The sequence below is a fragment of the Osmerus mordax genome, chromosome 10, assembly GCF_038355195.1.
Source record: "Osmerus mordax isolate fOsmMor3 chromosome 10, fOsmMor3.pri, whole genome shotgun sequence".
NCBI lineage: Eukaryota > Metazoa > Chordata > Actinopteri > Osmeriformes > Osmeridae > Osmerus > Osmerus mordax.
The window spans coordinates 15,697,146-15,712,190 of record NC_090059.1 but is presented as its reverse complement, the minus strand read 5'-3'; the positions used below and the strand labels follow the sequence as shown (position 1 = coordinate 15,712,190).

The following is a 15,045-nucleotide window of genomic DNA, read 5'->3' as shown; positions in this document are numbered from 1 at the left end:
CTAGTGTTTCTTTTTTTTTTTACAACACACAAATATCCCTTTCCGTTTCACAAACGTTATTTGAGTTTAGACTCAACATTGTACTGTACATAGGCCATATTGTTCAGGACAATATGATAAACATTTGTATGCATATACTCACAAATGTAACATACAAATATACTATAATACAGCATATACACTCAGAAACATATTTAGGCTCTACTGAGTAAAGAACAATATGTTTATGTAAGTTGAACTTGATACAGTGATTGGTTTGATCATAGTAGTTATGAAAGTAGGTGAGTGAATGTTACATCACATGCAGAGTAATGCATACTGTACAAGAACATATACAGTATACAGGATTGTAGATAAAACTGTCCCTTACCATCTTCTGCAGATGATTCGTCTCCTATGGAAAAAAAAACATTACTCTGACAGGTTTAAATATCGTATATGAGACGTGGGCCAATTTCAGATGTGACTAGATAATTGCATTAACAAATGTGTCATGGTTTTTTATTTAAGTGAGTGCACATTTCTTAAAATATATTACTTAACTTTCTGGTATTTGTTCATAAAAAATAAAAAAAGTCAAATGTTGAAACTGCCTTACAGGAAGCAATTTTCACAAAATATATCCATGCATTCAAACATCAGGGATATAGCACACACACACATGTTAACTCTTATTGTTTCCGACACAAAAAAAAACAAGCCTTAATTTGAACACTGACCAGGCTACTCTTCATTATTGTGCATTTGTGCATGGAAACACACATACAGATAACATAATAAACAAGTAGATTCAACAGACAATAGGCAAGGCCAGATCTATCTGGGCACGTGCCCAGGGGCCTTTGGGCATAGAGGGGCCCTCCGTGATCGGAGAATTGTGGGGGGGGGGGGGGGGGGGGGGCTACATAAAAAAAGGCTTCCTTGGCCCTCGATCTTAATGATTAACCAATTAGAATAAAATATTTTTTTTGTTTTACAAAAAATGAAGTATCATGATGGGGGGTCATGAGCTTCAGTGCCCAGGGACCCTTTGGGGTACTAATCTGGCCTTGACAATAGGCACACTATCCATTAAACAAACTTTCACACCTTTGGTACCATGCAAACGCAGGACGTCAGCAGTACTTTTTACTGCTTATTACTTCTTTTTTTTTTTACAAACAAACAGTGCAACTGAAGTTATTAATCTCTGCACACACACAAACTGCAGCCTACAGAGAACAGTTCATCTTAGACCAAAGAGCCTTCTGACTTGTGGTAAAAAATCTATTACTATGTTCATCCTCAATTGGTAAGGAATAAAACAATGCATTTACAAACTAGACTCCGGTCACCCAAAATATAAGGTTTTCACAAAGTTTACATTTGGCCTTAACATTAACATTTGAGCAAATTAACATATATCAAAGGAAAATGTATGTCACACCTTTTTTTGGTTTAAGTAAAGCATCTATAACTTAAGTAAATAATTCGGGTTACATGGCCATTTCCGAGGTCCTTCACATTTGTGACATAAGTAGAAAAACCAAGGATGGCGTCTTAACTGGACATCAGTGTCCTCTGTGGTGGACATCAATTCATGGTTGGGTCTCAGGAAGAGAAAACTAGTACTGTGTTTGGTTACACTTTATCTGTTTTATGCTCAAACCTCACACACTTTAGAGCAACAGTTTTAAAGACAAACGTTGTTTTACATTCTACACACACTGTTTGGTTGCATGGAATCACAGCACTTTATCACATCATATGCATGTTGGTTTCCCTTACCACCTTCTGCAGGGCCTTCTGCAGGGCCTTCTGCAGGGCCTTCTGCAGGGCCTTCTGCAGGGCCTTCCTCAGCTACAGGGGCTGACCAGTTATAGTTATAGTCCTTTGACCAGTTATATTGTCATCATTATGCATTGACACACACATTGGGTATAATCACACATACAGTTCATTGGGTACAGTCAGTGACACATGGACTGTGTACGATGACATGTAAACACGTATACTTCAGATGCAACAGTGTCACAGCAGTTTACATGGTGCACGGTCTTACCCTCTGCAGGTGGTGGTTCTTCTACTAGGGCAGAAGCGTTTCATTTTCAACGATTGCAAGCAATTTTAGCCAATGTCCACACGGACAAAAACTTAAACGGTCCTGCCTCATTTTATGAGCACACACATGCATTTATTTGTTACCTGTGGCAGGAGCTGTAACACACAAAAAAAGCAGAAAAAAGTGGGATCAGTTGTAAAACATTTACATTTAAGGACAGACAAGTGAATGGAAGAGAGCAAGCAGGTGCACCCCCTGAAATACCACATTGAGATATTAGTAGACAATAGTGCATTATGACCATAGATTCATTTAAGAGCAAAATAAGAGCACAAATAAATGTGTTGAGTTTTTGTTCAGTATGCCAATTATGCCAAAAATATACGTGAAAATACTGACTTACATATGAGTCGGACTGTAGGACTACACGTGTTTCTATAGATTGTTTCTATTGGGATGTTTTTTGTGCACCATATACATATACGTAAACAGAAAACTCACAATACAGCGTTATAATACATTCAAAATGGCAAAGCTGTGTGAGGACTCACCCTCTGCGGGGGCTGCCTGTTCTGCTGCATGGCATGGGCAGATGATGCAGAGATGGAGACAGACATAAGGTAACAAAAACATACAGGGAGAATGTTTTAGCAGCATTAGGACGTTTAGGAGTAGGAAACACAAAAAGTAGTCTACATTTACGGTCATGTACTTTGGGGAACTTACCCTCCACCTCCGGTGGCACTGCAATGCAGAAACACATATATAGTTTCAGACATATGCAAAGACACGTTTATGAGACACCTCAGTTTTAGCTCACATCTGTGATGAGTTCTATAATACCTCAGTAGAAGCATGTCATCAAACTTTGTATACATGTCAAGTGTCTGTTTTAACTGGAGTACTCATACATATATTTGTGCTTGCTTAGCTGTCTGTTGCAATAGGTAAGGTATCTGTTATTTCTTATATGTTTATTGGATTTCATATCTTATTTCACTGTGTGGATCACTGCTTTATGATGTAATTCTAGAACTCAAACAGCCAAGCAAGAGGACTTTAAAGCACCATTTAAAATCGTCACCTGTAAAATATAAGAGACCGTAAAACAAGGAACGGAACTTGAAAACAATCTAATGCCCTATAGTGACCTGTTAATGTCACAAACGGCCTTCAGTAGCTACGTATGACTCAGCTTATTTGGATGGATATTTGTTGGCCAAGGAGGTCAGAGAATGTTGGTCTTTGGTCTGAGGTTAGGAGGAACTGACAGTGACCTGGGGGAGTCAGAAAGCTGGTTGAAGAACACGCTTCTCTGAAATAGATGTATCAGAAGTATCATATAGCAAAGTCTCTGAGAGCTTCTCTGGGCTGGGCTGCATTTCCACAACCTCTTGCCAAAGGCCAAAGATGGTGTTGTGTGATCTCACTGAAGCCCTGCCAGTCCTGCCAGTCACCTTGGACTGTCCAGGGTTGCTCTGATTAGGCCAGCGTGGCCTCTGATACTGATCTTTCAACCTCAAGTCAAATTTTAAGGAACATGCTCACTTATTTATGAATTTGCTTACATTCAACTGTAGCTACATTTATAAACGGTTTAGCACAAACATAATAAAATAGGCTACGTTAAAATGTTGTTTTCTTAAGTCTCCTTTTACTTATTTCTTCCACAAAATCTTGTAAGAACCTTTTAGGACAAAGAACCTGTGAAAATATTGTAATTGACTGTCAAAGCAACGACTATGGTGCCGAAGCACTGGATAAAATGTGAGAAGACTTGACTTAAGACATGCCACTTTGAGAAGAGATTGCCACTAGAGTGTAAATCTGCAAAACACTTTTCAGTCTGCCAGTAGTATCCAGTGCATTTGGAAAACTAAGTCCAGTTAAGTGCGCAGTAGGCTACAGTTAAGGTTGTGGAGGTTATAGAATGGTCTTGATAGAATGTGGTTCTGAACTGAGTTCTATTCTCTCAATCTGATCGAAGCTCTTTCATTGATTGATACTTTCTTGATATCTGGAAAGGTGAGTACTTTAACTGCCAACATCGAAATATTTGACAATATTTAAATATTGAATTTTTTTTCTTCTGCTTTTTGTGGTGTAATACAATAGCTTTCATAAACTATTAAGTGTTAGAAATACACATTACGTTACCGGTTTGGCCTTAATACTCATCACTTAGGAGCTCAAGTATGCATAGCCAAAGTAAACAGATGGAAACAGTCAACAAGTTGAAGGAATAATTTACTGTCAATTTATCGTCGAGACAGGTCCCCTCGTTAAACATATACGACCGGCTAGCTCTAGTGACAGCCATGCGCCCCTGAAGCTGACATAGGAACACAAGGAAGTCACTGAAGATGTGTTTATCTGTCTTAGACTTCAACTTGCATAGAATAGAAAAGAATTTGAATAGAACAAAAAAAATGAATAGAATAAAATATTACTAATATTACTTCCAAACTGTTCCAAATCACCCTCTTTTAATATTTGATCCTCACCAATTAAGATCCTTAGGCTATTAAGATTTAATGAATACAATATGAATCACGTCACTTGTCAGTAAATGTACAGGATGTGGAAGGAGTGATTATTCACACTGAATGAAATGCATTTAAACGTGTGCATACGGAAGAAACAGGTGTATCTAGTTGCATGACAGCTATCTTTAGCTTAAGGCATGTGAGCTCGATGTCATTCACTATGGTCATTTACAGAAACTAATACAGGACACATGGTCCGTTTCACACATGACTACATCTGGAGGAACAGTTAGGCCTATGGCAAATGTTTTATTTGACAGCTTTGACGATATAATTTACTGATATCAGTCATATTGTTTACTTAAAGCTGTTTTTTTCTAGAGAGCTGAAGATACAGTATTACTGAATGTCAAAGTCCAATGTTAAAGGAGGTCACGGGTGGGGAACTAGACAGCATTGTTTAGAGAACTCTAGAAAGAAAAACAAAAAATTCAAGAAAGAGGCAGATCTGTATGACACATGAATGAAGCATTTCCAGCCTTAGAATCAAATCTGAGGAACTCTTTTGAGTTTCAGTGGATTTGTTTCGCTGAGGATCAAAAAACTACTGTCATTTTGGGGAAATTAACAGGGATGAAAAGAGGGTGTCTGATGGACACCCTCGGAAACATGAAAGACATATCAGAGCACTTAATATGCCACTTCAAAGTTTAGTCCAAGTGCAATGATGAAAGGAATTATGGCCAGTGCCACTCCTCTTTCCTCTCCTCCCTTGCCCTCCCCTACCATCCCTTACCCCCTTCCTGTATTTCCTTTTAAACACCGGTATTCAACGCCTGTCATGCCTTTTGGACTGACAACAGGAGGATGACGAAAGAGTGAGTTAGAAAGCAAGCCTAAATTGGAAAGACAGTGTTCTTTTTGCGTTTTTGAACATTTCCTAATGATAAATAATTTTATCATTAGTAAATAATGATAAAAATATAATCTTGCGAAATGGATGTGATAAATCTTCATGTGGTAGGATCTTATTAAGGCAGAATAAGAAATCTAGAGTGAAAGGTTAGAAGTTAAGTTGGGCTATTTATAAAATAACTTGAAAGAGGAGAGCTATGAAAGATATCAACATTAATAACTCAGAAATTATAGAACATTTGTCATGGTATAGTCTACCAAACTGTGGAAAATTAAAACATATAAAAATACAAAAAACTACATGTTATCTGAAGAACATATTTTGTAGACACATACTGCGAGAACACTTGGCAAACACATATCAATAAAACGAGGCAACAGTAGATTGCATTTCATCCAGTGGATTGTAAAATCATGATACAAACTGTCAATGTCATTGCACTTACAGTCAAATAAGTTATATTTAGGGTATTCTCTGTAAAAACCAATCTGAGAAACCCCATAAATCAGGAAGACTGAAGGTTGTAATCTGAGCTGTTCACCCAAAGGTCAGTGTTTGAGTAAGGGCAGGGCTTAGCTGGTTGGAAAGCGGAGTACATACATAGGCTGGATAGAAATGTAATATCCATGAAATCATCTTGGCACTGGGCAACGGGGGAACTGTTTACTGTTTAGGGATGAAAAGGGATGATTTGTTCGGAGATGTGTGGAAAAGGTAATAGGTTGAGAAAAGGTTAAAGACAATCTTGTAGAGAGATACTCTCAATGAGAGTTTATGTAGCAAGGGAATATGGAAGCTTTATGTGGAGAAAAGACTAGGGAGGGAGAGAGCTGACGGTTAGGGCATGACATAGTCCTTGTTCTGTTTCTTTAAAACGAAACTTCCCTCTCACGTTCTCCAGTGTCTGTATATCTCAGCTGACTGACACCGTGGTGATTTACAGTGACACAAGGTCAAAGTAGATGTGAAAGAGTGAACCCATATGGCTCCTTTGAGGACAGGAAACCAGACACAGCATTACTAAATAATAACTACCCATCAAAATCAGTTTATAGAATATTTGTTCAGAGCTAAAAACGTATGTTTAAAAACCTTATGAAATGTAATGAATTAGGACAACATCTTTCCAAAAGCTGAGGTTTTGGTTATCTGGCTCTTACAGGTTTGTAATGTCCACAGATGACAGAAACTGCTTGTTCTATGTGTAGATTTCCTTCCTAAGCATTAACTCACAATAGTTGATTTACTAACTACAAATGCTTCATGAGGCCTAAAGGATAGTTATTTTACAGTGTTTTCTGAAGTGATTCTCCAACTGTGACTAGAACGACCACATTCAGAGTATGAAGTTTAACGACAAGATGGCGGCTGCTTATGAACCTTCATATCACTAATGTTGACATAGCATACCAATATCAGTTCACTAAATGCCAGACTAATTTTAAGATGTTTATCTTTATATCTTTGAATGTAATATTGGCTATGTTCTTTTAATGAATGCTTTAAAACCCTTGATTGTGTGCAATTAATACACAACAAACCTATTTATGCCAATCCAATTCAAAATATTCAAACGCAACTGGAATTGTGATGACTTCCAGTTTCACACTGACAATACATGTTTCTCACGTGGATTTGGATGACTGGTCAGGTGGAATTAATGGATTGAATGGTCTAGATGCTCACTATCATCCCCAATAACATCTCAGATCACAGCAAGATGGACTAAATAAAATGAACATTGGTGTGAAAACACTACACGGTTAGGTTATATTTCATAGATATTTAACAGGCTGTCCCAGACACAAGGACTGCAAAACAAACCGAATCAATCTATTTACCTGTGCAGTACACACAGGTGAGGTATAGTAACCTTTGACCTATCGCATACCATATGATGTTTATATTTCTATGAGGTGAACAAAATATTTTTGGAGTTTGCAATAATGGGCTCAAAATACAGGATAAGAATACTTACATAGAAAACGACCTATCGACACAAGTATTTGTATTTATTTGTCATCTGAACTGTCAACAAACTTTCATCAGAGTTTGGTATATTTCTATGGTCTGATTATCTCATCAAATATTGATATATCCTCCTGGGTTGCACTTAATTCACACAACAGCGTATCATTACTGTATGTTCGATGTCAGATGTCTTAGAGATCAGATCGGGCAGTCAGATTGGAGCCCCTGACGGTATCTACTGTCATCTCAGCCAACTGTCCCATCACATGAGCACCAAACCCCAAACCAAACCACGTCCCTTGTTTCTAGGTTTACAGCACCATCTGGCCCTCTCTCTATCTTCCTCAGAGACATGTAGTACGTGTTCCACTCTCCCCCTGCTATTTTCTCCCCTCCAACTGTACATATATTCTCTGGTCTGCTACTCATATTATTTGCTAGAAGTTTTAACAAATAACAATTTTGATTGATAACCATCCATTAGTATTATTCTGAGATTTAAAAATGTTACCAAATTATGTTAAACAGTTTATCATTTTGTTTCTTCTGTATTGTAACTAGTTTAGCGAGTACTTATTATTTATTTTTGACTATGTTCAATTCCATATATCCTTTACTTTTCGCATGATAACTTTTTTGATATGTATAATTATTATTTGCAGGTTGTGATTCCCTATATTATATGTTTCGACTCTCGGAGAATATCTATTTGGGGGAAATGCCAGACAAAAATATCAATAAATATATCTGTCTGGTACCAGGGTCAGCTCAACGGCGGGCTATGCCGCCCCCAAATGGAATGCTGTGCCCCCCCCCGCCCCCCCCCCCATTATTTTAGAAATACGTTTCCATAACAGCTATATACAAAATACCCCCTTGTGGAGACCAAATGCCCCCCCATCTGATTCATTCTGGAGCCGAGCCTGCTGGTGCACAAGGAATATGCTTGTAAATCGACCTAAATTCACATTATAAATGTATATAATGTAATGAGGCTCCTATAGCATGGTACTCTATAATGCGGTACGGTATTTTGATAACTTCTTTAGCATACACTATTCCACCTTAAATCAATCATTTATCTTGTCTCTGATGGTATTTCCCCCAGTCTGGTAAAAATGAATGATCCTGACATGTTGCGTCAGCATACCTGCATCCGTTGCTTCGGACATGATTATCCCACTACCTTCTGCTGTCGTCTTCAAGACTGAGGTCTGGCAGGGATTTTTCCTTTTATTTCTCTCTTACTCTCTCTCTCTCTCCCTCCCTCCCTTTTTCTCTCTCTCTCTCTCCCTCTCTCTCTCTCTCTCTCTCTCTCTGATATCCAAAGCTTTCTTGGCACTTAAGGCCCTGACCCAACAGGGAGGGAGTCAGAGAGAGAAGGAGGAGAAGGGGGAGCCTGACACTTGAAACTGTTAAAAGATTCCAAGGAAATTACACAGAGAGAGTGTCAAAATGGAAGAGACACAGGAGAGGGAGTGATGAGATGTGGTTTAATGCACTTTTAAGGAGAGATTAATTGAGTGAACAAACTTGTTGAATAGTGTCATGTTGGGTTGGATAACTACGGTAAGCTGTGAGCTTAACAACATCTGACCTGTTTTCTAACCCCAGATCTTACACCTCATGAACTGAAGTTGCTCCTATCATCACCTTAACCACGTCCTACCATTAGCCATGACCAATAATCAAAGGGTGAACACCCCAGCAACCGGTAGCGTGTTACATCCCCACGGTCCATTTGATTTATTACATGACAACACCCTCTTGTCTTATCACGTTTGCACTCTGTGATTAATTTATGCCGGTTATTGAATTGTTCTGAGACTTATTCTGTTGTGAAAATGTATTTCACAAAGGAATCCTTTGATAGCAGAAAGTATACCCAACCAATCGGCTGATATTAGAAATTGAACAAAACATAATATGAAGGAAAATAAATTATAAGAAAATAAAAATGAAAAGATTATTATGTTGCTGTTTCCGAGAGCACGACTTGCATTTCAAGCTCCTCCTTATCTAAACAGTAGCTTCTCCCTTGTGCATTTCTCTCCCTCTGCACGTCCGCTTCAAACTACCAATAAGGCACATCAACGAAACACTATAACGGTCAACTGGCCGGACAGCAGCACAGTTACATAATAGTTCTGACATCTCGTGGTATAAATGCAGGTCTGGGGAAGGTCTTCATTACTGCTCGTCAGCACCTTCTCAGCTCACAGAATCTTAGCGGTTTGACAGCGAGCGTCGCCATGGGGACACGTCCCCTGCTGATGTCTGCGAGTGTAAATCTGTGAAAGCGAGGAGCCTCTTATTCACAGCCCACCGAGGGATATGCTTGCATGGGGAGTCTTAGACATGTTTGGAAGAGGTATGGTAGCTGGAGACAGAGTGCGAGGAATAAGAAACAAGGAAAGGGGTGTGTATAGCCTTCAACAACTGTTTGATGGAAAGGGCTCACTCTCGATATTCAGCTGATGTTAAAGCAGCAATTTGTATTATAAAATACAGTACATTATGAGAAGCATCGCCCCCAATAATTTTCTCAGCACTCGGTCCGTGTTGACTTATTTTGTGAAACAATTCGGAACACCTGGTCTGAGGAGGAAGGCGATTGGAAGTTACATAATGGATTTAACAAAACAAAAAAGATGATTGCAGCTATGCGATCAGGAATAGGAAATGTACTGTATGATTTTACATATCTACCAGTAGTAACCTAACTGGACCAGCACAAAAGAAAATATTATATATTTTACAAGACAGTACCAAACACAAACTTGAATCAGGATTCCTTGCTTGAAGACCTAAGGGTCAACAATCCATAAGCAGAGTATTAATAACATGACACCATGACCTGCTATAGTGTAGTGTCGATTACTAAACCCAGGCCCGTAACGGAAACACATGAGGCCCCCCAGCAGAATAAGCCTGAGCCTTTTTTGTCGTGTGAATCTTGTAGAAAGCAATGACTGTACGTTTTACACGATCATAATATGCATATAACTGAAATACAATGACTTATTGTAACTTTGATTATGTTTTTTGTATGTTTAAATAGTCAAACGCAATCGCAGTACTGTCGCATACGTAATCATGTTTGCTAAAAATCTTAGTTATGTAATATATTTTATAATTAAGCACTTTTTCTACTTTTTTTTGTAGTTTCACTCCATTTCAATTTTGTCAGCTTGATAGGAAGTCAATAAAGGAGCAAGGCTAATTTTCCTGGCTCTTGGAAAGGAGGCTCTGTTAACGCTAAGAAGCACAACACAGACACAGAGCAGTACAGCTGTCAAAGTATAGGCTAACGTTAGCTACGTGGTACAGTAATGTTAGCTATAGCAAACAGTACAATACCTGTCTCGTCTGGCAGATGAGTGCATCCTTCACCAGCTGGTCGAAAAAGAAATTTGTAATTTTGGTAAGTTTGGCATTTAATTCAGAAATTTTCTGTTTTGAATGCCGCTTTTGGGCACCGCTTTTAAATGTGCGTTTCATTTTTCCTACGCTACGCTACAGTTAGCTACCTATTTGCAGCGGGCTCGCCGGTCTGTGTGACCATCTGACCTACTTCGTCATGTCACTTACCTAGCTAACAAAGAAAGCACAATTAAATATGCTTTCCTTTTTTTTATATCACCTCTGGAAACACAGACAAGACAATAAGACATCCCATGTAATTCAAATTGGATAAAAAATTTAAAACAACGGGGGGCTGCCACGCGAGGCCCCCCATCCCTGCGAGGCCCCCCCGCGGTGCGGGGGCTGCGGGGGTAATCTTTACGGGCCTGACTAAATCCATTATCAATTCACTTCAATAATATTTCACAGATTAATAATCTCAACCTTAAAACACTATCACTTCCAGTTAGATACTTACATCCTGAAACCCGTAATTATCTCTAGGAATGTAAGACCTCCTATTTTAAATGCAACTCTAGACTTACCTATGCATTTAGCAAAGGGGAGACAGAATAAGAATGAACCCTAGTTAGAGAAAGTATCACCTGACACCGTTTCCCCATTGACAGTGTTCTGATTACCAAGCACTGCCGTAAGATATCTTGCTATGATTTACAATAGAGTGCTGTGACTGTGTTTTGTGTACTGTCCTTTTGGTCTTTAACAGCCTACTTCCTTTTGTATTTAGACTGTAAATTATAAGTATGGTATTTTGTAACACACAGTATGTACACTGTATATGAAAGTTATTTTTTTTCTCCATACATTGATCTACATGGTTATCAAGTATGACATTTAAATTAAAAAATTACTTGTTTAAAAAAAAATTACCCTGATTCTACTTGTTAATTGGTAATGACAGTCTTGACAAATATCAGATCATATTCCTACAAAGTAAAAAGTTGAGTGATTATTTGTTTATTGCTAGAGTCACAGGGCAAGGAAAATGTTGTGTGTGAACTCAGTTTTTTCTGATCACATGGCACCATCTGGTGGGTGATGACCACATACAGCAAAGTAGCAGTATGTGGTTTTTAAAGAGACAGTTTCCCTTATTATAACTTCTATCTACTGTATCGGATTGCAAAAATAAACTGAACTCTCAGTTTATGAAGTTAGGCAATTCAAGAGTTTTTCAAGACACTTTTTAGTACACGTTGCAATTATGTGTTAGTCTAAGGCTGAAAAAAGCTCAAAATCCTCTTGCACAGTTCTCCTCGTAAATCTACCTGAACAGACAAGTACCACCCAAAGTCTGTCTTACTCCAATAGTTTGCTGAGATCAAAGTTCAACCAAAAGGCAGACAAACTCTGAGAATATTCAGTCTTCTATCGGTCTGTTGTAGGAGTTCACTGTACGGCAACTCCCAACACTTCTGTAACTGATGAGAAAGACCAGTACATTTATTCATTTTAGCAGACGCTTTTATCCAAAGCGACTTCCAGTAGAGGGAGACAATAACTACCAAAGTAGTTACCAAGTATTTACCGCTAGCCCAATGATGTACGTCTTCATATTGCAAGAGAGGGCAGGCAAACTCAGAGTTGAACCGTCTAGGAAAGACCACAAACTTCTGGAACTTGCAAGGCAATATGAAGTCCAGACTTATTATGGAACAGAATGGGAACTTGAGAGATTAGGGTGATTCACTAATCATTTTATTACGCAGTACTATAATCAAGACTTTAAAGTATCAGTAAAAGTATCTTTCATGTAATCTATCACAAGTTAGAGTATGTTCTAGTTAGCAAAGATTTACATCAAATGTAATGAATACATCAAGGTAATGTCTGCCATGAAGGCCAGCTATGGCCAGTACCATTGCTCACTGTTAACCTATATTCAGAGAGTATAGATAAAAAGGACAATTTTTCCATCTATAACTCAAATAATCAATAGTCCAAGAGACGGCTCACAACATTTACACAAGTATTGGAAAACATTGAGTAAATAATATATTTTATTTAGTAAATCCATCACATTAAACATTTCTATGTGTTTTACATTAGACATTATTCAAACCATACAAAAAATATAAATTTCATATAAGGGGCCCCTTTTGGGAAGAGGACCCACACTGCCCGGATGGTAAGTGCTACCATTGAACCAATGACTGATCTTCCCAAGGGACCCAAAACTTCCCAGTGCCCCTGGTCACAAAAAGTAATCGCTAACTGAATAAAAAATTATATTATATAACATATAACATAAACATTAATTGTAACATACATGTCTAATTCAATAAGTCTACATCAACTAAATAAAAACTTTTCTGTACCATTACAAATGTTTACTGAGTAACAGTGTCACTCAACCTTAGCTAGAGTTTCCTTCAAAAGCTGTCTGCTTTTATCACGTTCAACCACGCTACTGAAATATACAATATCTAAATATTTATTTCCGATCTTACCATTAAACAAAACAACAAGCACATTTTTTCAGTTTTTTTTTTACTCCTTTCTCTTCACTATTGTGCAAGATGAGTTTGGTCCGACCCAGAAACCAGGCAGCATGTTCTCCTTGAGGGAGAACTTCTCCCTCCCCAGCAGCTTGACTTCCTTCCTTCCTGTGCCTTCCTCTCCTTCCATCACTTCGTTTACGCAGTAGAAGCAGACGAGTCCGGCCGGCTGGTCCAGATAGACCCCAATGGTTAAGGACTGGGGAACATTGCGGATTTCTTTGTTTATCCCTTTGAACCACAGCTGATAGTGGGAGCCAACCCAGGTGAGGCCCCAGGACTCCTCATTCTCCCCAAGGCCACAGAGCCCATCCCTGCTGCGCCTTGCTGCTCTTTCGGACGTGACTCCGACGACCACCCACCCAGTGTACTCCACTTCCCAGTAGCCCCGGAATTCCAAGATTCCCTCCTTGCAGAGCACCTTAAAGAAAAAGTGACACTATTTTTGTTAGAGACTTTAAAACTGATCCTCTATTTTTAAACCGTGTTTATTGAGACTTTGTTAGCACTATTTTAAGCAGCCCACCTGTGGAGAGTCTTCATATCTCTCGGGTCTGTCCAGCACCGGGCACAAGACCTCATCAGTCATGCGAGACACCTTGGCCCCGCTCTCTGAGATCCAAAGCGCCTTATTGGCTGTCTTTTCATCAAGGGAGAGGTTGATCCAATCTGAAGGACATTGATAAATACGATGGTGAGACAGGCAAAGAAACCCAAGGTGGAATTTCGAAGGATGGAGGATACAAAAAGAAGGTGAATGATGAATGCAGTATCTTTATAAATACATTTCAGAAGGTCGGTTCTGTTTGTGGGCTCTGGGGCGTTAGGGTCATAGACAGGGACAATCTCTGAAAAGTAAGAAAATGGGAAAGCTCTTTAAAATGTGCCAACAAGAAGATAATGATGTAATTCAGCTGCTATATGAAAATATGCAAATCTTAAAGACTCTTGTTATATGTACAGATTGCAGGGACATACAGTATATGATCAGGAATATCTCACCTTTGGGAACAGGCACCGACTTTGACTTAGTCACTAGAAAACAAGAACTTGAGTGATGAGATGTATCGATATTCCATATTTGATCACATCATATTGCAATCACTCATGAATTGTTTATATATATATAGATATATTTCACTAAGGGATCCTTTGCTATTTACTTTACAGTACATTCAAATAATTTATGCACATATTTTTTTATCATAACTTTAACATCAGCAGAATTACTTGTTCCATTGTTTTGAATTGATAAAACGATGTAGTTGTAGCTACAGAATTGCTTAGTATTAAGAACATATCTTCCAAGAGTTAGAAAGTGTCCAAGAGTTAGAAACCCTTACTTGGTTTGTGTGATGCAGGTATGCTGCTGGTGATGTTTGATCTAGTAGGCATCTTGATGCTGGTTCTTGAGTCCAGGGTGTCTAGTTGTAGCTAGCTTGGTGTCAGCTCTGAAGGACTGTCCTGTCCCGGTCATCACTTTATATACTCTCGGGATAGGGCAATGAGCAAGGGTGATGAGGAAGGGAGCAAGGGTAGAATGTGGAATGGTAGAAGTGGCAATGACAGTACCATGGGGATGACACCATCCTGTGATGATGCGTTAACACAGACTTAGAGACTGACCCACTAACCCACATTCACTTACAGATAATGTGTGGTGCACTGAACACATTGTCAACTATATGAGTCATTATGTGTCCAGAG

General features: G+C 38.7%; 1 protein-coding gene and 1 long non-coding RNA gene across 2 annotated transcripts; both read right to left on the bottom strand.

Moving 5' to 3' along the window:
- Positions 1 to 2,042: 2,042 nt before the first annotated feature.
- LOC136950821 (uncharacterized) lies at positions 2,043 to 8,678 on the bottom strand. Its single transcript, XR_010877510.1, has 4 exons — positions 8,565 to 8,678; positions 2,768 to 2,785; positions 2,593 to 2,616; positions 2,043 to 2,196 (listed from the first exon to the last, which is right to left on the bottom strand). It is a non-coding gene; the product is annotated as an uncharacterized lncRNA (long non-coding RNA).
- Positions 8,679 to 12,822: 4,144 nt separating this feature from the next.
- On the bottom strand, positions 12,823 to 14,775 carry LOC136950849 (stonustoxin subunit beta-like). The gene is made up of 5 exons (XM_067245332.1): positions 14,682 to 14,775; positions 14,341 to 14,373; positions 14,124 to 14,186; positions 13,865 to 14,007; positions 12,823 to 13,759 (listed from the first exon to the last, which is right to left on the bottom strand). The coding sequence occupies exons 1-5, from the start codon at positions 14,731 to 14,733 to the stop codon at positions 13,331 to 13,333; spliced, it is 720 nt and encodes a 239-aa protein (XP_067101433.1). The 5' UTR covers positions 14,734 to 14,775; the 3' UTR covers positions 12,823 to 13,330.
- Positions 14,776 to 15,045: the final 270 nt, after the last annotated feature.

Coding starts and splice junctions, on each gene's coding strand:
- LOC136950849 (XM_067245332.1), bottom strand. CDS start 14,733: ATGCCTACTAGATCAAACATCACCAGCAGCATACCTGCATCACACAAA. Junction 14,374..14,681: donor ACCTGCATCACACAAACCAA/GTAAGGGTTTCT, acceptor CTTGTTTTCTAG/TGACTAAGTCAAAGTCGGTG. Junction 13,760..13,864: donor GATATGAAGACTCTCCACAG/GTGGGCTGCTTA, acceptor TTTTTCTTTAAG/GTGCTCTGCAAGGAGGGAAT.